This window comes from Sceloporus undulatus, chromosome 5 (genome assembly GCF_019175285.1).
Source record: "Sceloporus undulatus isolate JIND9_A2432 ecotype Alabama chromosome 5, SceUnd_v1.1, whole genome shotgun sequence".
In the NCBI taxonomy this organism is placed as follows: Eukaryota; Metazoa; Chordata; class Lepidosauria; order Squamata; family Phrynosomatidae; genus Sceloporus; species Sceloporus undulatus.
This window is the reverse complement of record NC_056526.1, coordinates 169185537-169211252: the sequence shown is the minus strand read 5'-3', so window position 1 is coordinate 169211252 and position 25716 is coordinate 169185537. Positions and strand designations below refer to the sequence as shown.

General features: G+C 41.1%; 1 protein-coding gene across 3 annotated transcripts in view; it reads right to left on the bottom strand.

Moving 5' to 3' along the window:
* Window positions 1–4313: 4313 nt before the first annotated feature.
* The window catches only part of UBE2D3 (ubiquitin conjugating enzyme E2 D3), a 28983-nt gene continuing 7580 nt past the window's right edge, over window positions 4314–25716 (bottom strand). For 2 of the 3 annotated variants that reach the window (XM_042467500.1, XM_042467499.1), the window contains 7 exons: window positions 12087–12150; window positions 11943–11974; window positions 9605–9682; window positions 9173–9278; window positions 7943–8036; window positions 7448–7497; window positions 4314–5621 (listed from right to left, as the gene is read on the bottom strand). In XM_042467500.1, coding sequence (XP_042323434.1) covers window positions 7449–7497; window positions 7943–8036; window positions 9173–9278; window positions 9605–9682; window positions 11943–11974; window positions 12087–12150 — 423 coding nt within the window. In that variant the 3' untranslated portion in view covers window positions 4314–5621; window position 7448. The remainder of the gene's footprint in view (window positions 5622–7447; window positions 7498–7942; window positions 8037–9172; window positions 9279–9604; window positions 9683–11942; window positions 11975–12086; window positions 12151–25716) is intronic. The other variant, XM_042467501.1, reaches the window with a different exon arrangement.

The following is a 25716-nucleotide window of genomic DNA, read 5'->3' as shown; positions in this document are numbered from 1 at the left end:
AACCACTGTAGTTAACTGCAAGACTAGCAAACATCAAATAATTATCGTTGCAAGCTCTCTTTGTATATTACTGTAGTAAGAAGATGACCACTTCCACTCATGTGCACAGCATGCTCTCATGTGAAGATAATTTAGCTACTTTCAGCATGGCATAGTGGTTTGAACAATGGACTAAGATTCTGGAGACAGGGTTTGAATCCTGACATGGCCATGTAAACCCACTGGGTGATCTTTGGGCAAGTCACACTCTCTCAAGCTACAGAGAAAGCTAATGGCCAGCCCCCTCTGAAGAAACTTGCCAGGAAAACCCCACAGCAGGTTCACCTTAGGCTTGCTGTAAACCAGAAACGACTGGAAGGCACACAACAAAAGGTAAGAGACCTAAATAACCTAAAGGCACTAGATTAGGCTTGCCATATCCCACCTGGGGGCGGGACTTTACCGGTTTGGGCCGCCCTGGTTTGGCCCTGCGCCCGGGATTCCCCCCCAGCCAGGACCTGGAAGTGGTTCCATGATCGCGGAGTCCTCCGAGGCCTGGCTGGGGCTTGGGAGACGCTGTCTCCCAGGCCCCAGCCAGGCCTTGGACAAGGTTAAAAATGTAGGACTTTTTTAAAAATTTCCTGGCAAAGAAAAAAAAAAAGTCCTACATTTTTAAACCTTGTCCTACATTTCCCCCGGTTTGGAGGTCCTCAGGGATGGCAACCCTACACTAGATTCCATTTCATTTTGGAAGCTAAGCAGAGTCAGCTAGTACTTGGATGGGGGGCTGACCAGAAATACCGGGGCTGTAGGCTACATTTCTGAGGAATTACATTTAAATATTCCTTGCCTATGAAAATTATAGGGTTACCCACAGGCAACTTGGAAGCACATACACATACTGGATTTTGGGCTCTACCAAGTTATTTCCAGAAAGAGAACACACAGTATACAGACTGAGTGATGACTTACAGGAATACTTTCACAAAAATAATTGCCAATTTTTGAAACGTAGGACAGTGCTCTCTGAATATTGAATTGTTACAGGCAACAATTTTTCTCTAATGCAGATAAAGTTCTGCCTATCATTCATTCTTAACATATAAAAACTCATTCTTGCTCAGACAGCAACCCTAACAACATGCCATGAAGAAGATTGGTGCCACCAGCTGTATTCCACTGTTTATGTATAAAGAGCCATTGTGTTGCATAGACCCAGCTAGTTTCAAATACTCCGTTAAACTGGCCTCCACATACTGGAGAATGAGATGGTAAAGCGACCCACACCACAATACAATGTAGATGGAAATTGCTTTTGTGTGCCCTCGTATAAAGTGTTGCTTGAAAATAAAATGGTCCATCAGGTAGAATGATAATAAGATCAGAGGTTCTTAAACTGTGGTCTGCAAGTTCTATTCCTGTGGTATGCAAAAGTGCAAAACTCAATATTACAATTTATTTTGTTCTGACAATGGAGATTGAGACCTTTTCATCAGCACCAGATTACTGAACAGGCTAATAGGGCTCTAGCCTTGGCGCTGGATATTCATAATAGACAGCTGGTTTTGATGAGGTTATCAAACAGCACATGGAGCTTGTCTCTCCCCCCCCCCACCCTAACACTTTACCAACATTGCTCAGCTAAACACAAATGCAGCAGTTGCTACTAGTAATGAACCTAAAAGTGGCTCCCACATACTGGAGAATGAGATGGTAAAACAAACCACACCACACTATACTGAAGATGGCAATTGTTTTTTGGTGCCCCTGTATACAGTTGCTTGCAAATAAGATGCTCCATTACAGTGGTTTCCAACCTGTGGGTCGGGACCCCTTTAGGGGTCGAATGACCCTTTCATGGGGGTCGCCTAAGACCATTGGAAAATATCTATTTAATTACAGTTATGAAGTAGCAACGAACATAATTTCATGGGTTTGGGTCACCACAACATGAGGAACTGTATTAAAGGGTCACGGCATTAGGATGGTTGAGAACCACTGCTCCATTAGGTGGAAAGATACTAAGCCTCCCTTCATGACAATTTTGAGATGGCGTTTTCTAAAACAATGTATGGATATATCCAACTATTTCGTAACCTTACTGTACTGGGAAGTGATACTGTACTCTGCTACTTAAATCTGTTAAATATGAATCATTATTCTCTTTATTATGGCTATGAAAGCCACAGCAGCAGAAACAGCCACTGAAAGAAGAGGAATCATCTTGGGGAAGATATTTTGTTCTGCTATAATTTTTTAAAAGTAGACAATAATGGAAAGCACATGTAGTAATGCAACCATTACATTACATATTCATGTATCATTTGTAATCAAAAGCAGCCAAGCTATTCCTATTCTCTAAAAAGTTACTGGTAAATAAGGTAATGAAACTATTCCAAAACAAACAGCTTTAAAGTAGCAAAGTGTTCAGAATATAGGTTGAGAACACCATAAATTTTATTTCTCAACATATCTGACTGACAGAAAGACAAAAGGAAGTCCCCCTTCAGTATAGTAACAAGTAATACCTCCTCCTAGATGTAGTAAAGCCAGCAACAGTGGACTATTTGAACCTAGTAAATGTGCTGGAACAGAGTCAGAGAACATCTGAAAGTGTTCTTTAATGAGTATAACCTTTATAAAGCATAGCCATTTACTTGGGATATTAAATGCATAACAGCTTCATCCAAGGTTGTTTTGGAGGTAGGCATGTGCATGTATCTTAATTCTTGCTTTCATCATGAAATCAACTGCAACATGAAACTGCACTTTATGAACTGAGACTGGGGTTGGCTACTTTCCTATACCAACTACTGGTATGTTGACTATATCCAGCCTGTTTATTCAAAATCTTAGCTTCATTTACCATACTTTCAAGCTCTGGGAGCTAATGCAAACTGGTTATATAAGATCAATGAAAGCTAAAGAACAGTTAAAAAAGTTCTATTCAGTTAGGATAATGGTTGAAGTTCATCTCCCATGTTTCTAAAAATCTTAAGACCCCTTAGTTATGCAAACACATAACCAAGATTTATGCAGGTTTGCCCAACATGGCAGACATTATTATATGTTGCCAACAGCATTAAAATTTTTAATCAAGTTAAAAGTATAGTAACAAGTTTTACAAAACTGGAGGTTGGTCATGTGACTTTTTTACATAAAATTTTGTGATTGCCAATTTACGTATGAGTCTCTTGTATGTAATACAATTCAAAAATGTAAAAGTAGCAGCACTTAACCATGAAAAATGTCTTTTAGGTGAGAAGATAAGCACCGCACACATTTTTATACAACCATGTCCTCAACCTTACATCCCCATTTCAAAATACCTCAGTTGTAAGCCTGAGGCAGTGGCTGTCTTCTTTTTCTCAGATCTATAAGGTGCTCAGGGAACATTTTTGGCTGAACAGTGGGGTGAAATATTTTAGAGTAAATAAGGGAGATTCCAATGGAATTTACCTCCAGCTAGGTTTAGAGCTACAATAAAATAAGCAACCAAGTTAGTATTTTCAAGCCCCAATTTTCTCAACAGAAGAATAGGCACTCCATGTTCAATTGGAGTAACAATGTTTAGTTTGAGCTGAATCATTCCAATTGGTTATTAATCAGCAGTACTTCAAGATATCAGTGCGATACATATCTGTGCTAGGCAACTGCCATATTGCAGAAACAGAGAAGCTGCACCCAAATAATCAATCTTCTTCCCTCTAAGGATGCTTTTATTACCAGCAAAAAGAAAGAAAGACCTGAATACTTGGGTTTCCAAGGCAAAACATGCCCAGCAGCAAACAAAATATCTTGAACAGGCAACTGAATGCTCCTAGAAGGTGGATTTTTACCATGTCTTAAAGTTGAAACAAACCATGGTCAAACTACATGTTCCACTTTTATAAAAGTTACAGTTGAACATTTATTTTACATCTAGGTTTCCACAATAATGTGGAGACAAAGAATCAGGATGCACAGAACTATAAGCAGTGCCAGACGTGGAGCTAGAATTCACAGAAGCACAAACTGATAGTACAACACTAGAAAATGCTGAGCTATATCGACAACAAGGATGGAGACAAACCATGAGATTCAGGAAGAGGAGAAAGATAAAAGATACTGCATTATCAACAAGACCAAGAAAAAAAATGAGTGGCACAAAAAGTGCTTCTCAAAACAAAACAAAAAACCAGTAGCAATGCTTTATTCATTCATTTTAACCACCAAAAAATGAGAGTGACCACTGCAACAAAGATGTTCATTAATCTAAGTGGCAGCATGATAGTCCTTTGATGGATAGCAAGTATCCCACATAGAAAAGTCACTTCAACACAACCTCATGACAATTCCCACATCAAAACAGTACTTTATTTTTCAGTTTTGCCTCATTACTCCCACATAAAGTTCTTTCAGCTGTTAAGTGTACAAGGTGAAGAAAAGCTTCTCAGTCAACAAGCTGGTGCATCTGGAAAGGTCTCCAAAACACACCATTACATATATCAGCTGGGTCCCAAGTCTTGAACTCTTGGCTCCCAGTACCTTGTGTAGCACACTAAAGTCTACACTACTAGATTAGCTTATTAGTTCTGCATACTCCGAGGTTGATCAATGTGTCAACCTGAACACAGACCAAGTTTGGTAACTGAACATGGCAAAAGTTCACTCTACTAACTTCACATCATTATTTGATGCCAAACAATGAGGCAAATCCCAACAAGTATATACAAAAAACCACCTTTGCTTTTACAAAAGATTTTGTTTCCCATATTGATTAATCCAGGCAGCTAACTCATTGGTTTATGTAACTTTATTGAAGAAAATAAAATCAATTACTAGAAGAGCTATTAGTTGATCACTCATCCATTGACAACTTGCATCATTTATTCAGTGCTATATTTAAAGGTTGTGGAAGATAGATTAACTAATAGCTCCAAGCATCCTAACAAAATTTAAATGAGAGTTACAAAAATGTTCTGAGACCCTATTCTGGAATACAAGGGATGTTTGACTTCCAAATTCCATTCTCTGTAGAACAAGAACTGGTCATTCCTTTATTGACATGCATAAGATACATCACGTGTTCTGTTCTGCTGACGCTACAGGTTCTGTACCAATTCTCCAGCCATATCAGTTATGAGCACAAGTATGTCATAAAACCTCAGTCTCTAACACTGGAAGGTTTTAAAACAAGATGGATGATGCTACAGCAATGTTATTTCCTGTGATGTGAGCAATCTGAACATCCATCTCCCCTCCCTTTAGGTGATATCTTCAGTAGAATTGTTAGAGCAGTGAGGAATGATTTCAATCTCATAACCAAGTTAGAGTGAAGACATTGGCCACAACACACATGCTCCATTTAAAGAATTCTGAATCTTGGGCAACTGTTCTTGTATAACTACTTTACAGATTCTAAAAAGCAGTTATTCTCCAAAGCTGGAAGAGCTAAAGTCTTCTCAGATGAGCATGTGCATGAATGGATAGAGGTAAATTAAAAAAAAAAAGATGAGGTCTGATAGGGGAGCAGCCGGATAAGAAAATCAAAAAGGAACAGTAATTTAAAGTTTATTCCAGCTATAATGCAGGTTATTCTGATTTTAAGGTAGCATCACATGGCATACTTCTGAGTCCATTCCCGGGATATTCTGTTGTACCTGAAAAAGGAAAACATGTTAAGCAAAATCAACAAATAAAAAATTATCAAGGAACTTCCACACGTTTAAAGTCACTTTAAGCTTTCCATAAACATGCTCATTTACTGTAGTGTTAGCAAGAAATACACATATTCACTGAAATCTGAAAAACTAAGTTTCTGAACCACATTCAGATCCAACAGGGAGAAAATTACATGCATAGTAAAAAGAAACTGTTGCCAACAAGAACTGAGTTTACCTGATATACTGTATCAGGGTGGGAATTGTGTAGCCCTCCAATGTAACTCTCATAATGCCTAGCCAGTATAGCCAGTGGTGAGGAATGCTGGAAAATGCTGGACAACATCAGAGAACAGTACAGTTGCCACCTCTGTACAACCTAGAGTGTTTTATGTACTGTTTTCATTTATGTAGAATTTTGTTAGTTTCTACTTCCAAACAAAGCAAACTAGTTTATTCAGAAATGGCAGACTTGACTTCCTGGCATACATCCCTACACTTCAGTTTTCCTTATCAATTCCAAAGCAACACACATGGCACAAACAGGAAACTCTAGGTGACATCAAAAATGTTTTATATAAACAACGATGATAGCAGGTTGTGGGGAAGAGAAGAGAAGCAAGCCAACATTCTTGAAATATCCCCACCTCAATACACTATTACTGTTCACATGGTTCTTGACCACTGAATTAGCTATGTAGAGGACTGTAGGTAAACCACATGTTATAGTGTTTGATGTTCCCCATGATTCTAGGGACTGGTACCGTATTTGTACGAATTGACTACAACTACTCTTTCACAGAAACTTGCCAAGGGCTGGCAGCAAATGGCTAGGAACTGGCACCAATCCATGGGTCTCCTCTGCCAAGTCTAGCATACCATGTGACATAGGAGTTTATCAGACAAGGCAAATTGGAAGTATAATCCAATGGCAATCTGAACGCAATCATGGGGTTTAACGTTACTGCGTGACAGACTACCACATGCAATTTCGGGCAATGGGAAGTCAGTCCGAACGCAATCATGAGGTTTCACATTATTGCGCAAGAGGTGATCACATGCAATTTCAGACAATGGCAAGCTATTTTCGGGCAATGGGAAGTCAGTTTGAACACAATTTGAATTCACGTAAATTCGCTGAACTAGTGAATTCACGTGAATGCTTTCTGGACCACTTTCTTTTCATTTGAAATTAAGATAAATTCCTCCCGTGTGGTAAACTCCATAATAGAAAGTACCTGTTCAAGTGCAAGTGCAGATAGATAACCAGTTACAATATTATGGCAGGTAATGCAAAACTACAAACCTTTCTAAACAGCACAAACAAGTCCTTTAAACTCTAATTAAAGAGCATCTCTCTCTCTATCTCTACCCCTTCCCCCCTCCAAAAAAAAGGGGTCAAGAGAATGACATAGCACTTCACTGAAATCAAATCAGTGCTGTTTCGACATGCACAGTTATTATGTTAGTGTTTATCTATACATGCCTAGGAAGTATCTGTACTTCATGAACTCTGATTTTCACCTGCTCAACAATCTGCATTGAATTTATGTCTAAAGCCATCTTCTTTGAAGTCTTGCCAATACTTACCAGATGGACAAATCAAGAACCAAGAAATATCTAGAAAAATCTTCTTATAGTTGGCTATGCTTGTTTTGCCATGCAAAAATGGTTTTTTCACACTGAATACAGATCAAGCAGTTAAACTTTGTATTTCCATAACTGATACATACTTTTGTTAGTTAATACAGTGCCTTAAAGCATGCTGCACTCAAGTGCTGAAGTATCAACATCATTAATGCACCATGAAGTGCAGACAGTCTTACCCTACAGCATAGCGTATTTCTCTGTCCACTCTCTTGCTAACCTATTGTACCTAATTGGATAAGTATATTTAGTATCAAAGACAAGCCAATAGATCCCTCTTAAGTCTACCTGGGTGGGCAAGATTTAATTGGAAACCTGAGGCAGAAAGCAGTTCTAAAACTAGTGGGTGATTCTGATGTAACTACATATACTGTATATCTAAAACAAAAGGCACTAATTAAGGCATGAGAACAGTCAATAGCTTGAGTATCTCCTTCTCCAAAATTCACATCTAGTGTTGGACAATTGTTTTTAAACTGTTCCATAATAACAGAAGAGAAACTTAACACAATTTGGTCAGTGTTGAATTCTAATTTCCATACTAGCATTCTCCTGAAATCTTCTGCATATGAAAACTGAACATTTTACTCAGATCAGAAAGAGAAAAAATGACTCAACTGTTCTCTAACCACATCTTTCCACTAAATATATCTTTCCAAGGGAACTATACTTACTTGTCTCTGTCTGTTTTATAGATACGTGCAATCTCTGGCACTAGGGGATCATCTGGATTTGGGTCACATAGCAGTGAACAAATGGATAAGAGAACTGTAACAAGACAACAGCATTTACAGTAACATCTGAGAAAGTACTGTGAACAATTAATCAGAAAGCAGGTTAATTACCTATTTCTATGCAGATCAAGCCCATGTATTTTCTTGCAAAAGGGTTTGCAGTAAGTTGGATAAACAGCTTAAGTGAAATAAAACTAAAGCCACTTTCTTTTAATGGACCTTTCCTTTGCTGGTGATCACTAAACACAAATGACATTCTACATTTTCAATTACTGTGAATACTTTTTCTAAGGGTATCAGTTTTAATAGCCAGACTGTTTCCATTCCTTTTAGTGTATCAAACATGTTACAACACGCTGAACACACAGTAAAGTGTACATGTGATCAACTGAAGATCAGGTATAAAGCCTGCTACACTTTGTCAGGTTATAATTCTCTGTGGAGGTGCTTCTTAATCAGAGCACTGTTGATGGCTTAAACAGGAAGGATAGTCTGTTGAGTCCACAAGAAGCTATCAATAGAATATAAAATCATATAAAAGACTTTCCTAAGATTTGATATTGATATGTTAGCAAATGCTTAAATGTTGTAGTTTTCAGATTCACAGCCAAGTGCCCTTCAACTCCAGCATCATTAAATTAAAATTTTAACAGTTTAGCACACTGAGAAATATGTACACATTAAACTAGGTTTTCCTCCAATGTTTGTAACAAGCCAATATATAAATAAGGATGTACATTTACATATAATGCGTGGCCAGACTACAGTTGCACAGGTAGTTGTGCTTCTGAAGTTGTAAAGGTGTTGTTTCTGGGGTGGACAACATGCAATCACAGACACAGCTGTCTGTAATTTTTGGCTTGGTGGGTGGAGAGGCCATCACCCACTGCACAACAGATGAGCTCAAGGCCATAACTCCTGCTGCACACCTGAGGAATCCAGAAAAAGTGTGTTGGTGTATATTCACAGGGCACTAAAAGGGCATAAATCTTGGTGCAAATTTGAGTAGTCATTATCAGAATGGTAAAATGAAGTCCAAGTAACATACAAATACCACACTAGGGAGATGAAGGGGAAGAGGAGAGAGTCTATAAGAATTCAGGTTGTTTTCTATAATGGGAGACCAGAGAAGTAAGGTACCTATGAAACAAACCCAAATTCTTTGCTTACCTTTAGAAATAGTTAAAGCAGGAGACCACTGTGACCTTAGAATGTCGAGACAAATGCTGCCATTACTGTTAATATTTGGATGATAAATTCTTGTTGTAAATGCAACCTGAAACAGATATATCAGTCTCCAGTTAGCAAATGTGAACCTCTGATCTGATTAAAGGTGCTTGTCAAAGTGTTCAGAATACAGACAATGCCATTGAGAGTTTGCAAACTGAACTGTACTTCATTGTTTCTAGGATTAAGCTTTTATGTTTCTAAGATTAGTTTCAGCTGTGTGGAGCACAGGTACATGTTATGCATATACTACACATACAATGTATATCTGAAATAAATGCATATATTCAATATTATCTGTAAATGTGAGAGGCACATTTATGGAAACCTACCATTTACTATGTTTAAATATTACTTCTTACAAACCATACTTGCCTTGGGTGGCTTGAAAGGGTAGTCTGTAGGAAAATGAATTGTCAGGAAGAAAACGCCACCTTGATATGGACTGTCATTCTGTCAGACAATGAAAATTCAGAGTAAAATAAATCAGGAGTTTTAACAGGATCAATAGAGCTCAGAATAGGTATATAGTGGGTCCTACCAGGACCTTCCATGGATACCAAAATCCAGGGATACACAAGTCCAATTAAATACAATGGCATAGCAAAATGTTATCCCTTATATAAAATGGAAAACCAAGCTTTGCTATTTGGAATTTATACTTTTTGGAATAATTTCAAGCAATAGATGCTTGAATCCGTGGATAAAAAAATCCACGGATAAGGAGGGCCAATTGTAGCAAGACTAAGTTCTTACTGAAGCCTAAATGTAAACTAACATAGACCTGGTACATACCACCAAGAAGTGGCATTCAGGCGGTGATTCTAGGATTAGGGACTGCGCACCAACACACGGTCCCTAACCCTAGGATGCTACGGCAGCAGCGTAATGGTGGCCTCCCATTCATACAGGGGCCGCCATTGTGATGTGACAAGTAGTGTATAGACATCACTGCACGTCACTTACATCATGAGTGCGCCAATGGCGCACTTGTGACGTCCGCACAGTGTCCCAAGGTTTTTCTGGGTTCTTTTTGGGGCAGAGAGACGCCATGCAGTTTGGCTGCTGAGACATCCCTCCAGAGGAAAACCGGCTGCCTCCAGCCCACCCTTTCGGGAAGGTATGTACTGTGCCTATAAGAAAAAGAATCTGCAACAAGCTGTTTAAGTGTGGGCCAAAACAGACTGCAGAAATAATCCATCTTGTGACCACTTGAACTGCCCTGGCTCAATGCCAGGGAATTCTGGGAACTGTAGTTTTGTGAAACATTGAGCCTTCTCTGTTAGAGAGCTCTGGTGCCACAACAAACTACAGTTCCCAAAATTCCCTAGCACTGAGTTAAAGCGGTCTCAAGCTGGGTTATTTCTGCAGTCTGTTTTGCCCTAAGTGGCACAATACTTTGTTTCATAAGTTTAGTGGGGATTACATATGGCATACCAAAAACATTTCCTGGAAGTCTCTAAAAATATTGCAAAACAATTGACATGGAACTGGAGCAGAGTTCAGCACTATTTATGGAACATTTTCCCTAGAAAGGCTTGTGCAGCACCAACATTGTTTTATTTCAGATGCTAGATGAAAATCTTCTTATTCTCATAGGCATTTTACAAATAAATATACGTACACCCACTGACATGAACTTTACTATATTATCTCATCATTTCAAATAGTGGTTTTCTAACCCTCATCCTTCAGGGTTTTGGACCTCAGCTCCCTGAATACCTAAGCACTGGCTAAACTGCTACAGCTTCTGAAAATTGAAACCAAAAACACTTGGAAACCAAGGTTTGAGAAAGACTACTGTATTTTCCGGCGTATAAGACGACTTTTTAACGCTCAAAAATTGCGTTAAAAGTTGGGGTCAACTTATACGCCGGGTTAAGCCCGCCCACAGAGGCCGCTAGAGAGCCTCGTGGCCCGGTGTGTTCGCCACCGGCCCCCTCCTACCTTCCAGGCCTCCCTGGTCCCTTGAAGCCGACGCACACAGCCTACTGCTGGCATCCAGGCCTCCAGAGGACCCTGGAAGTCAGTGCGCACCTGGCCTGGAAGCCTGCCTGGATGCCGGCAGCAGGCTGTGTGTGCATGCACCAGCTTCCAAAGTCCTCTGGAGGTCCCTGGAAGCTGCTGCGTGTGGGCGCCAGGCCCCCTTAACTTGGCCATTTAGTAGGCCAGGGTGCTGCCTGCATGCGAGGCAGGCTTTGCAGGCCTCAGCAGAGGCCTAGGGAACCGGCGCACATAGCCGTTTTTTAAATGAAGAGGGGGTCATCTTATATGGTGAGTATATGCCAAACCCTATATTTTAATTTTAAAAGTTGGGGGTTGTTTTATAGGCTCGGTCGGCTTGTACACTGGAAAATACGGTAGTACAAACCACTCAGCAATCTTGATCAAGAGCCATACAGAAACATTTCAAGAGAAATAACCACACAGCTATAAATGCAAGCTTAGAGAAAGCCAATGTGTACAAGAATTTTCTAATTTCAGAACAGGTAATTAGAAACTGATGACATTTGGGAGATTTTTTAGCTTTCCAGAATGAGAAACACAGATCAGGACCTTTAGTGAGTAAAGTGACTGATGATAAAGAGGTACAGAAAATACTTTAAACAAAGTTCCATACTATAACCGTTCTATTCCAGACACTTGATTGAGAAAAAATACCCTTAAAGACAAATTCCAAATGCTTTAATATTTATCAAGTTGCAATACTTACAGGACCCATAATTGTGGCTTGCCAATGAAACACTGGTGGGAGAGAAGAAAAAAGAAGATTCAGTATTTACATGGTTTCCCCTTGGAGATGCTTGAATAGGTTACAATGGTTTAGTAGGTCTAAAGTTCCTTGTTCATTACTTACTGTCATCTCCAACTGGGCCTGCAGAACACTGGGCTGGTGGGTCACGAGCCAAGTCACTAAGTTCCTAAACAAAAAAATATTATTTTAGATTATGTCATATTTTTTGCCCCTAGACCCATCAAAATGTAAACAAAGACATTTGATAGAAAAATTAGCAAAGCTATTTCAAATGTAATTCTATGCCCAAAGGGTGATTGTTTATTTATGCGCGCACGCGCGCACACAAACACACACACACTACACTGTCCCTTACTGAATTAATGAGATCAGGGTTCAAAAGTTGTAGACATTTGTATTTATGCTGGGTGTACAATATGCAAAAAGTATTGCTAAATTGTAGGTAAGTTGATATTTTCATTTATCAGCTCCAAATGTCATTGACAGGCTTCAATGATGACAGACACTTAATGATGCTTATCTTAAATATAAATATTCATCAAACCTACAATGAAGTTCAGGAAGAATGGCGCCTTGATATTAGTTCATGGTTATACAGCATTGTTTACCAAGTATAAGCAGGCCAGTATGGCACAGATTCTCAGATGTTACTTTTGACTTCCATTCATGTCCATTTGCTAATCATTTTAGTGTTTTTTGTGTGTAGCTACAATCTTCAAATGTTAATTTATACTTTAGAGCTATATGTACAGTACTATGTAACACCAATAGAACCTGTCGAAGGCAAGTCTCTGTTTTTGGAAGAAAACCATGAACTGCCTCTCTTTTGCAAGGATGCTGGCCACCTTGATAGTCTCCATTTTCCTAACTGATAACTTCCTGATCTTTTAGAGTAAAATCTATTTGTGAAAATATCCCATGAAACCTGGAAAAAACTGGATACCTTTACAGAATTATTGTGAGCCACTCTGAGTCCCAGTTCTGGGGAAAGAGCGAGATACAGTACTAACAACAGCTCAAAGAAATGGCATAACAGTAGAATTCAAGCCTTAGCTACAGATAAAACTTTCACTGTGAACTATATATTGGGGGGAGGGGGGACAACCATCAGTTATCCAGACCCACAGCCATACACTGTTTTTAGAAAGGTAAGTGCAATTTGTAACTGGAAACCAAAGTATCTGTACACAAAACTGCATGACATATTCCATGGGGCCTGCCCAACTTTGTCTTGCAGCTGTGTAAGTCTAAGCACAGCATCTGACTTCATTTCTCGTTTGTTTGTTTAAGGCAGAATATCATCATGGTATTGTCCAAGACCACCTGAACCATCTTGCCTCATAGGGACTGTTTAACAGCCCAAAAGACCTTAATCATCACTAATGTGGAGAATGGCTTCTTCAGGTGACCAGTGGCCCCTCACCAACAAACCTGCTGATTGAGACCCCACACACACACTCTTTGAAAGAAGTGTCTGTAGTGATCACTATTGTAGGCTACTGCAATAGGAATGGCCTACCACCCTGAACATTCCAGGAGTACACCCACAATCACAAAGAACAATGAACACGCCTCAGAATTGTGAGTCTCTTGTGGGGAGAGTGGATGAGGGTAGTCAAAGGACAACAGGTACCAAGCTTGCAGAGATCACTTTCTGAGTCTTGGGAAAAGTGTTATAAAAGTCATAGAAACCATAAGCAATAAGAACACGTGAACATCCCTGACACACAGTCTCTGAGACGGCAGTAAAGGGTGGAGCTTCTGGAACATGAGGTTCCCTGTCCTATAGCAGAAAGGAGACTGGGATGCAGGCATCCAAGAGAATTCCTATGAACCACATTCTTTGGGATAACTCTAGAAGGGATTTCTCGTAGTTCACGATAAGACCCAACAAGCCCAAAAATGGTGAATATTGGCAAGACGACATGTGCAAGAATGCACAACAAGAAGCCATCTGTCTATGTATGGAAAAAGAATGGTACCTTGCTGACCAAGCCAAATGGCCACCAACACCACCATATATTCTATGAACACACATGGGGGCGTGCAAAGGTCAAAGGGGAGGATGCAAAAGTGATAGACCTGTCTCCTTACCATGATCTAGAGAAGTATTATGTGGGACAATCTGATTGCAATGTCAAAATACACATCCTTTAGGTAGGGAGTCTTAAACCTGTTTTCCTTCTGTGGTTAGGGAAAGATTGAACTTAAAGAAACCATTCTGAAATGTCTGATGTATACGTTAAAATTGATGCTGTAAAAATCCAGAATGGAACACAGTCTGCCCCCTCTCCTGGTCCTTCTTTGACACAATGAAGTAACTGGGGGGGGGGGGGAATCCCTGATGCAGATGAGAGATAGTGACAGGCTTTACGGGTCCTTTGAGAAATAGGGACTTAACTTCCTTGTTGAGCATAGGTGAGGGGTGTAGTGGGGAAAAACCAGGGGGTGCTCCCCAAAATTCTATCGCATATTCCCTATTCATGATGTCAAGGACCCACATGTTCAAGGTGCTAGAGGCCCAGGCATTCTGGAGCCTTTTATGAAAAAAAAGGAAAGATGACAGGAAGGTGGTCATTCACAGAAGAGTCAATGGCACCATTTGCTGCGCTCCTGGTGTTTGGACCTGTACCTGTCAGCAGAAGAGCTCTTCTTTGTAGAAAAAGCTGGAAGTGGAGCAGAGCTTTGTTGATTATTTTTTCCTGGGATATACAGCTGTGTAGAGAACTGAGAACCGGACATCTGAGACTGGGTATGGAGACCAAACTTAAGTGAAGTGAAGCACATTTTGTGTGTTCTAGCTTGTGATCTGTGTTGGCACGGAATAATCCTCTCTCATCAAAGGGAAGCTCTTCTATGGTAGCTCTGACCTGGTGTGAGAGGCCAGAATGGAGCCAAGTGTGCAAAACAGAGCAATGGCACTGACCAAAGCTCTACCACTACAGTTGGCAGTGTAGTGTGCTGATCTGTTGAGCTGCCAGCCTCTGCACCTCTGTCTGCAGGATCGAAGCCATTCTCCAATCATTTTTAGGGAGTTTGTTGAGGGTTAGCAACATTTTCCCCAAATGAACTGCTGATAGGCCCCCATGCAAGCCTTGTAGTTGGTAATGCAAAATGAAAAGGCAGCCATAGATTAAAACCATTGCATAAAGCTCCCCAATCTCTCTATCTGCTTGTGCAGAGTAGAGTTTCTGTGATGACTTTTATTGGGTGGCATCAACTGTAAGGGTGACAAAAAAGCTAGTCAAAGCCTGTCTCTAACATGTTATAAAGACCCTTTTATTTTTTGGGAGGTCAATGGAATGGATGATAAAGTTGACCAGGATTTCCCAGAAGATGGAAGAAGCAGTTATGAAGGCAAGCAAAGGGGTTGCGCTCTGCATATGCCTGAACACAGGATGTGAAACCAAGAGCTCTGGCTGTCTGACCTCAAGGTGACGTGGTAGCAAAGCCTGAGAGTGCTGGTAAGAGGCACTGGCATCGATTGCCTTTGTCTTCCTTTGTTTTTTGTGCAAAGGCTTCTGCGGCCTGCCTCATTACTGAAGAATCTGCCCAGGCTGGAAAGTACTTGGGGTCCAGTGGCTGATTCAGTAACAAGACGTTCTATGGTCTCCTGAGACCTCTCAGACCATCAGTTCCAACAAAGTCATTTAGAAAGCTGTCCAAAGTGGTGAGTACCAACATGCAAACTGGGAGTTGTGGAATGGCAAGAGGAAGAGACTCCAACCAAGGCCTAATACAAACCATATGGCCTGCTTTTTTCTAGTTATTCTCCAACAGGAAAGGCTTAAGTTGGGATGAGCAATTTCAGCAAGCCTGAGAGGTGAACACCTGACAATGCATACATGTCCCTACATTGTGCCCAGCTGCCAGGCACAAAAGGCACTTAGAATTCCGTACTTCAGTATCTTACCCTCACAAGAAATGCAAGGAACCAGGAGAGGCCATAAAACCCTAAGGGCAAGGGTATCCAATGACAGAGCAGAATCAAAAACACCAAAGCCAAAACAGACAGGCCAAAATAAAGCTGCTTTGGGTCACTTTGGAGGCATGTTATTTAAATTACACATGCATCTTAAGAGGCCAGAACCTGCATCAAAGCTGTGCTCCAGTCCTTAGGACTAGAGCATGGCTTTGGCATGGCTTTTGGCCTCTTAGGGTGCATGCATCATTTAAACAGCACACTTCCAAAGTGACTCAAAGCAGCTTTATTTTGGCCTGTCTGTTCAGCTCCCAATTCACAAAGCTATGAAGGAGGTCCTCAGTTCGATAACCAAGTAAACAAGAAGCTGAAATACTGAAGCCAAATGCAGAAGGTGTGGGAAGTAAGGTAAGTCCTTAACTAAATATCAATAATTGTGAAAGAAGAAAACACTTAAGAACAGTTCCTATCACTGCCGCTGTTATGCTGGCTGAAAAAGAACTGGGAGTTTAGTCATTAATTGTGTTAGTCATGTGCACAAAGGATGGGAGGGGCTACTGTCAAAATGCATATTGCACAGTTCTAGAACAGGCTAGGGAACCTAGTGTCACCATAAGGGTAGGTGCTACAACCAAGCCTTCATGAGCCTGGGTAAAACTTCCTTCAGCTTGGCTGGTGGTGAGGCATGATGATAATGGTAATTCATTAGAACCTACAGGGCCATGGCTTCCCCACCCCTCCTCTAGAAGGTTCTGAGAGAAGAATTGCACATCCCACATAACCCACTTGAGTGATCCACAAAGAACTCAAAACTTATGTGATGCCTATCAGAGGAAAAGTGGAACTCATTTGACTCCAGATGTTAATGAACTGCCACTCCTGGCAGCCTCAGACAGCACAGCCAATATTGAAGAATATTGAGTTACAATATCTGACGGGCTATAATTCCCCTCTGTATACTAGGGTTAAACCCATTTATGTCTGTGACTCTTCCTCCATTTCATATTTAAATTCTGAACATACAGAACTCATGAGTTCAGTACCAATTCAGTTTTCACTCGTTATGTTTTGCCCACTCTCACCGTTTCAGTTACATCTTGTCTGATGAAGAGAACTGAAGATCTTGAAAGCCTGTTCCCAATTTTGTGCATGTATGATAGATTAAAATTGCTATTGCCTAAGTGTAGATTATAGAATTTATATTAGTCTCTTGCATCTGAGAGAAATTACGGCTTTGTAAAATTATTTGAATAGTGACAATTTATTCACTGCAGCAGTTATTCATATGGGCAAAACAACATGATGTATACCTTTTGAGAGTAAACGTTTTATTGCTCAATTATTACCATTTTAAACACAATTCCAGGGCATGTGCATTGGGAATGTGAAAAGTGCCATGAAACCAGTTTTTTTTTTAGTGTGGCAGCATGTGGTGACTAAAAGTTAGAGTTAGAAATTCATTAGAATAGATGCACAAACCTCTAATTTTTATCTCCTGTGGCTAACAAAGCAATAAACAAGACAACTGCTGAGATTTATTCCACAGTATATGAAGGTCAGAAAGGTTGATGCATAAGTTGATTTCTGAGCAAAAGTAATGTCTAGCTGCAAAAGGACTGGGAGATACCAACTATTTCAGGCCAGGTCTATACCCACTTTTCCTGTTTTTTTTCCTGTTCCACTAATCATCAACCCACCCACACCTCAACTTGAGAATGGCAAAGTGTGGGTCTTCAGATACTGCTGAACTGCAACTCCCATCAGCCACAGCCAGCATAGTCAAAATGGTAACAGATGCTGGACTTGGGAGGATCACACTTTGGCCATTCTGAATTGTCTGTGCAGGATGCTTTCTTCTGTCAGGTTCCACAGCCAGTTTTCTATCAATCCATGTAGGGATATTGGGGGGGGGGGGGGCAGAAGAGTGGTTGTTTATTAGTCAAAAGCACCTGCAACCATGCAGAACCAGTGACATTTGGATCTCAGTCATGGTATTTGGTTCTTTTATATTTCAATTTACTCAGCAGTTAAACTTTACCAATTAAAAGCAGAAATGGGCTTTATTACTTTTTTGTGATGAAAAAAGTAATACATTTGTAAATCTTAATGAAATTAAAAATTCTTAATCAGCATACAACTTTATTAAATGATCTTTAAGATTTAATATATTAAACTGTATACAGTTGGCCCTTGGTATACGCAGGGGATCCATTCTAGATCCCCCCGCGTATGCCAAAATCCGTGTATGCTCAAGTCCCATTGTCCCACATGCACACGTGCCGCCACTGCGGACAAAAGTCCCTCCCTCCCTCCCTCCCTCCCTCCTACCCTCCCCCCCTCTTCCCCTCCCTGCTTACCTGCTCGGCTGCCGTGCCGCCACCTCCCGGCATCCTTGCCACCTTCTCCTCCTCCACTGGAAAGGCCAGGTGGTGCTCTTGAATGCCAAGCAGCTTCCAGGCTGCTCCCAGCCCTTCTGCAGCGGCGGTGGCGAGGAGGACGAGGCCAAGCTTCCTCATCCACACTGTTGCCTCCGCCACTGCGAAAGGGCCAGCTGGAGGCCTGGAGGCTTCTTGGCCTCCAAGAGCAGCATCTGGCCATTTTGCAGGGGCGGCAAGGAGAACGAGGCTTGGCCTCCTGGCCTCCTCACTTCCTCGGCCTCTGCCACTGCGAAAAGGCAGGGTGGTGCTCTTGGAGGCCAAGAAACCTCCAGGCCTCCACCCGGCTCTTTTGCAGTGGCGGCAGCAGCGGCAAGGAGGATGAGGCCTTTTCACAGGGGCAGAGGCAGCGAGGATGCCGGGAGGCAAAGCCTCGTCCTCCTCGCCACCGCCTCCACAAAACGACCAGGTGGTGCTGTTGGAGGCCAAATGGCCTCCAGGCTGCACCCGACCCTTTCGCAATGGCGGCAGCAGTGGTGGCGGTGAAGAGGACGAAGCTTGGCCTCATCCTCCTCCATGCTGCCACCACCACCGCGAAAGAGTCAGGTGCAGCCTGGAGGCCTCTTGGCCTCCAAGAGCAGCACCCAGCCTTTCCCACAGAGGCGGCGGCGAGGACGAGGCTTGGCCTCCTTGCTGCCTCCTCCTCCACCACCATGGGAAAGGCCAAGTGGTGCTCTTGGAGGCCAAGAGGCCTCTAGACTGCACCCGGCCCTTCCACAGTGGCGGCGTGGAGGAGGAAGCTTGGCCTCGTCCTCCTCACCACCACCACTGAAGAAGGGTCGGGTGCAGCCTAGAGGCCTCTTGGCCTCCAAAAGCACCACCCGGCCTTTCCCGCGGCAGCAAAAGAGGAGGCAGCGAGGATGCCGGGAGGCAGCAGCGCGGCGACTGAGCAGGTAAGCAGGGAGGGAGGGAGGGAGGATGGACTTTTGTCCCCAAAGGTGGCGTGCGTGCACGCGTGCCACCATTGGAGACAACTTCCAGGTTTGCCATGCGCGTATGCTCAAATCCACGTATGGCAAATCCACATATAAGGAAGGCCGACTGTATATTGTATGTATTGCTGTTTAAGTTACTGAGCAATGTAAAACAGTTCCAGTTTAATGTCTGAAAGCCATGAGAAGTCATCCTCTCAATCTGAACCTATTTCTTGATACCATTTTACCACATATGATTCAAACATCAATTAAGCAGTGGCCAATACAGTCGGCCCTTCTTATACAGGTTTTTATACACAGATTCAAGCATTCACAGTCTGAAAATGTTTTTAAAAAGTATAAATTGCAAATATCAAACCTTGATTTTCCATTTTGCTATGTCATTGTATTTAATGGGACTTGAGTATCCACAGATTTTGTTATCCACGGGGGATCTTGGAACCAAACCCCAGCGTATAACAAGGGTCCACTGTACTTAATGTATACCAAAAATACAATTTCAGCAACAAAAATAAAGTTCCTTTCTACCAAGAATTAAGTTTCAATTCTTGTACTTTTTTCCCAAATATTTGCAAGGTGTTTTGTGTTCTTGGGCTGGGGAAAAGGCAAGATACAATCAATAGCATAAATTCAGTCTTCAGTTTAGTACTTGCCTATTTAGAGAAACAACTACTACTGTACCTAGCAAGCAAACAAGCATACTTTCTTTTTGTACTCTTTACAGCAGTGGTTGTCAACTTTTGATTCATCATATGCCCAATTACTGAAAAAGAGCCTGAATCCTACGATGATTAATTATCATTTAAGGTAAATGTTAAACGAGGAAAAAAAATCAGTATTCCTGGAAGTAAACACAAACATCACATACAGTAAGTCTGTTAGTAAGTGAAAATATTGTAAAACCCTGCATCCCAAGCTAGCCTTCTTCCATGTTCTGTTGGTGGCACATATAAGACTAGTTGCAATCTACTGCTACACTGCATAGCTTTAATCCCATGGCTGCCTCCAAACAAGCATTTGGGAGGGTCAATACTCACTCCTCTCCACAATGATAAAGATGTACATAGCAGTGGTCTTATATTCCTAATGCGATTAATAATATGCATTTTAATCTCATAAGTTTTCCATTTGCACATGACTGTTTGACTCACTTTGTAGGAGCTTATACAGTTGGCCATCCATATCCACGGTTAGAAAATATTTTAGAAATACAGTGGTGCCTCGGGTTACGAAATTAATTCGTTCCGCCATTCCCTTCGCAACGCGAAAATTTCGTAACCCGAAATAGCTTTCCGTTAGCGCTGGAAGCCTATAGCATTTGAATTTCGCGCCGAAATGAATTTCATAACCCGAAAAATATTTCGTAACCCGAAACAGTTTTTGCCAATCCAACTTTTTCGTATCCCGGAAATTTCGTAACCCGCGCATTTCGTATCCCGAGGTACCACTGTATATAAAATTTTAAAAAACTCTTGATTTTTCCATTTCATATGAGGGATACTGTTTCACTATGCCACTGTATTTAATGGGACTATAGCATGAATGGACTGTGTTATCCACAGGTGGTCCTGGAACCAAATCCAAGTGGATACCAAAGGCCTACTGTACTTTTATTCACTGATACAGCACTATAGTTCAGACCAAAATCTAATTGAAGTGTAGCTCAGCTGGTTGACATGCTTCTGCCTTGTTCCTCCTATTCTTTGTGAATAACTGGCTCCATTCTGCCTCAAGAGTTGTAGAAGGCACATCCTATTGCTACTATATCAATCCTAGACACTTGGAATCAATTTAGCACCGACTCCCCCATGTGAATCAGGCTAACAGTAGTACCACAGTGCTGAGACAACAATGAACACTTAAACCAGAATGTGGCCTATAGACCACTAATGTAACACGTGTGTGTGTATAAATTTCTACAATTTTTGAAATACATTTACCATCAATTCCTGCCCACATGTTGTTGCAACTAACTCCCCGCCAACTAGTTTTCATGCCAGAAAGTGTGTACTTGAATTTGTGGAGGAAGGGAAGAGTACCTTCCAAAATACAGAAGTCTGAGAACAACATAATTAAGTTCTTCCAAAATGTTCCTCTCTAATCTCTTCAAGATTTACCATTCTGTAATGGCTTCTCAAGCCTTTTAACTTTTGATGCCCTTCTATATCATGTCATCTTCTGCACTGATTCTCCAAATCCAAGTACACAAATGGTCATGAAGAGAGCTTCACAGAAATACCCTGCTCATAAAAATTACCACTGCACACAAGTGGAGACCGGAGCACTAACCCCAAAATCAACACTAGAAAAGTAGTAAGTGATCTCTGATATTATCTGAAAGCCATGTATAAAGGAACTAGAACAAAGCAATGACTTTTCCTAAAAGACCAAGATGATCCGAGATCGTTCAGTCCACAGAAACCAACATGGATCCTTTTGCATTGTAAGGCAAGTTAAGAGCAGGGATAACTAGACTTTGATGAATCTGCATTAACTAAGTTTCCAAGTAGCAATTAACAATGAGGAAGTGGAGGAGAATACTTGAGCATTATACAATGCAAAACCATTAATTATATTAAGTCTATAGACTTAGACTATATTTTGATGGTAGCATTTGCAGTTCTGTTAACAGAGATGCTTTTAAGTAAAAATGCTGGTGAACTGCACACGGGGGGAAATATATATACCCCACTCCAATGCCTCTATTTTAAAGTGCTAAACAGCAAGCACTATATTTCACCAACAATGGGATCACATAATCTCCTTGATATGTTCTTCCAAAGCACAATATCACTTTTTAGACAAATGAAAAACATCGGAAGAACATTTTGTTAAGAAACAGTAGTGACTAACTATACAAACAATGGCCCAAGTTATAAAGTTTGCTTTTTAAAATTACACTCCAAGATGACAGTTTGGCAGAGAGATCTTTTACTTCAATATGTTATGATGACTGGTCAAGACAAATGTTTTATTAGGAAACTAGTCTGCTATTTATCTAAGCAGCTCACAATGTCAGTTTAGACTCACCAGATGGTTCTGCCTGGAACCTCAAAAGTTGGCATTGGTTTAGTATTTGTGACCTTACCTCCAATGATCAACACTAGTCTTATAGCTTTATTCCAAAATAAGAGTAACGTGTTCTTTAAGATACATTACTAATAAACTATGTAGGAACTGATGAAGTGCCAGAAAAAGTGCCAGAAAAATGTAAAATGTCAGCACTAAATGATCAACACTGTTAAAGCTAGTTTCACTAGATGTCACTTTATCAAAATATTTACTAACTCCATTATCCTTTGCAGCCACAACAATTGTTGCTTTAAGCCAACTCAAAAGTTGTACTCTATCCTTCAACTTGATGGTTCTCAAGTTCTAGGGCCATCCTCCCCTAAATAGATATGGGCAGAATACTGCAGGAAGCAGTACAACATGGAAGAAGCTGTGGTGGAAGAAACTGGTACATCAAGGAAGAACAGGGTAATTTGAGTACATTGCATAACATGACATATGGCAGTATCCATATTGTCTCACTCTTTTCATGTAGATGGCTCACCTATATTGGGAGAGGCAGAAGAGAACACATTCTACCATTTTCTACTGACAGTACTGAAATGAGTCTTTCAATTCATATGTCCACCCATGCAGCAGCTGAATCAACGTATATGACTGTGAAAGGCATTTGTAACCTACCTATAGTAGAGAATATGGTACTGGGATAGCATGGAGCACAGGCAGAATAATTTTATAAAGAAGTACTCTAATGTGTTACTGGCCCGAACTTGACAATGGAAACAGGTTCACTTTATACCCTTGAATTAGGTGCAATTCTCTGCTAACACTTTTCGAAGGAAAAATGTTATTTGAAGAACTAGGAAGGCTTATGCATTTCAATTAACATTATCAAAAACTGTTTCACTAAAGTTTCAGTAAGGGTGAAAGTACCCTTAAAGCATGATCATTCTGACATCCTTGCATCAGAATGCCAAAATTCTAAGGAGTTAGGTATGTCAATTCTCCAATGATCAGGAGTATCAAATTACTCTAGTGCATTTCCCCCCTCTCATCCAAATTACTCAGTACAAAGGTGTACTCCAACTACATAGAGTATGTGTAGCATTGTGCTGCTATACTCAAGCTCTTCTCCCAAGAACTTTTGGTAGAAAACACAGCCCAAAACACACTTCTGAAAAAATCCAGTTTGAAACCACTTTAAGTACCCTGGCTCAGTGCTTGCGAATCCTAGATATTGCAGTCTATTGTGGAACCAGTATTATGGCTCTTTACAGAGCGCCCAAAAAGGCGGTCTGCCGGCACCTTTGTTTGCTGCATGAAGGAGCTGCAGCGGACAAACCGCACAGCTCCTCCACGCAGCAAAAAGAAGCCGCAAAAAGCAGCTTCTTCTTGCAGTGCCGTTGTGCCGTTGCAAGGCGCCAATGGCGCCCTTGCGGCATCACAAGAGCGCTGAGATGTGCGGACGCTAGGCGTCTGTCACATCAAAATGGCGGCACCCGTCTGTACAGGGCGCTGCCATTTTGACACCCTTGTTACGTGCGAGGGGCAAGGCGAGTCAGGAAGTGCTGCCCCTTGTGCATAACAACGGCGCCCATAGGGCCCGTCAGGAATGTGCCTCTGTCAGAGGATAATGTCTCATGAAACTACAGTTACCAGAATTCACAAGGATTGAGCCAGGGCTTAGGTAGACTACACCTGACTTTAAAGCAGTCTCAAACTGGGTTATTTCTGCAATGTGTTTTGAACCCTAGAATATACACCCTTCCTCCATTCTTGGTAACTGATGAAAATTTGTTGTGCAAGGCAAAACAAAATATGTAGACTATTCTTCCCCATAACACAGCAGTGGCAAACATCTGGGGCAGGAGTAGGCAAGCTTGGTTGGCCTCCATGTGTACTGGATTACAACGCCTAAAACCATTAAGAATTTGCCATGCCAGCTTAGGTAGACTACACCTGACTTTAAATTGTAAATATGAATTCACTATCAGTGTCATATGAAAAGCTTACAAGACCTAACTGTTATTATTAAACGGCATGTACAGTTGGCCCTGTTTTTACAGGGGATCTGTTCTGGACCAACCCCCCGCAAAAACAGAGGCTCGCGCATATCCAACCCATAGGCTTGCATGGAGTGCGTGCCCTCAAGTGTGCACGGGGTGCACCCTGTAGGTGCTCGCCCCATTGGAAACAATGAAGGTCACCCCTCCGTGCATTCTAGGTCGCGGATTCTAGATCCATACATTAGGAGGCGCGACTGTAATTTTACAACTGAAGCTCTAAGCTCAGAGGCAATTTTCTTGGTTAGATTCATCCACACCATGCATTCCAAACCCATACTAATCTGTTTGTACTAGACTTGTAAACTGTCATTGGTTAACCAGTCTAACCAAGTCATATTGCATTCAGACAAGGCAGAAAAGTTTTAAGAGTATAATCAAGGAGAGGAAAAGATTAAAGTTTTAAAACTTAACCAAAAATATAAAACTTAACAGCTCTCAATTTACGGTCAATAATTGTTGCTATTACTGTACAGCATCGCTAAGATTCTTCCCATTTGTACTGTCTTCAAACCTGTGAGGCTTCTAGCATATCTTTATTTAAATAAACAAATACAAACTTGCAATCAGGCATAATATACTGGTAGAGTACATGCCTTTCAAGCAAATCATTGCAGGGTCAAACCCAAGTAACTCCAAATCAGGCTGGGGGGAAAACCTCCGTCTGAAACTCTGTCAGTGAGTTGGACATCATGGAGCTAAATAGATGGATCCTAGAGACTCAGTTTAATGCAGTTTGTATTACTACATTGTACTGGTTAGTATCGCTATCCCTGATTTTTCAGTGATACCACAGCTGAGGAGAATTATTTGTTTTGACCATATTAAACTGCTGAGAAGAGCAAGCACGGTCCATAAACTTGCACTCCCGTCAGGATTTGAACAGATTTGAACCATAACAGATTATATAAGCATGGAAGCATTTAATAGTAAGCTTGCACTCAAAATGTTACTCCTATTTTTCCATCAGGCAAACAACTGGCAAGTACCTAATCATACATGAAACACTATTTTTCAAAATTAAATAGAGCTATTTGTGAAAGTCAAGATAATACAAAACGCATCCAGTAAAACTTTTGGGACTTGTCTTTACTAGAGTCTCTGAAATAGGAATGTAATGAGAGAAAGGTAAGCTGCCACGTTTCCCATGATGTGCTAGCTTAATATCAGAGATTCTGATGTAGGGGAAGCATAAAATAACCAAACTCAATTTGTTTTGATTCATTGCCAGACATTCTGCACTGTGTACACAGATGAACCCTAAGATTAATAGACCAACAGATCAGTATTGAATGGTATAGATGGCAGAGAAGGCGGTAAAAAAATATCAAATCAGAAGATGATGTCAAGGCATTTTTGGACAGA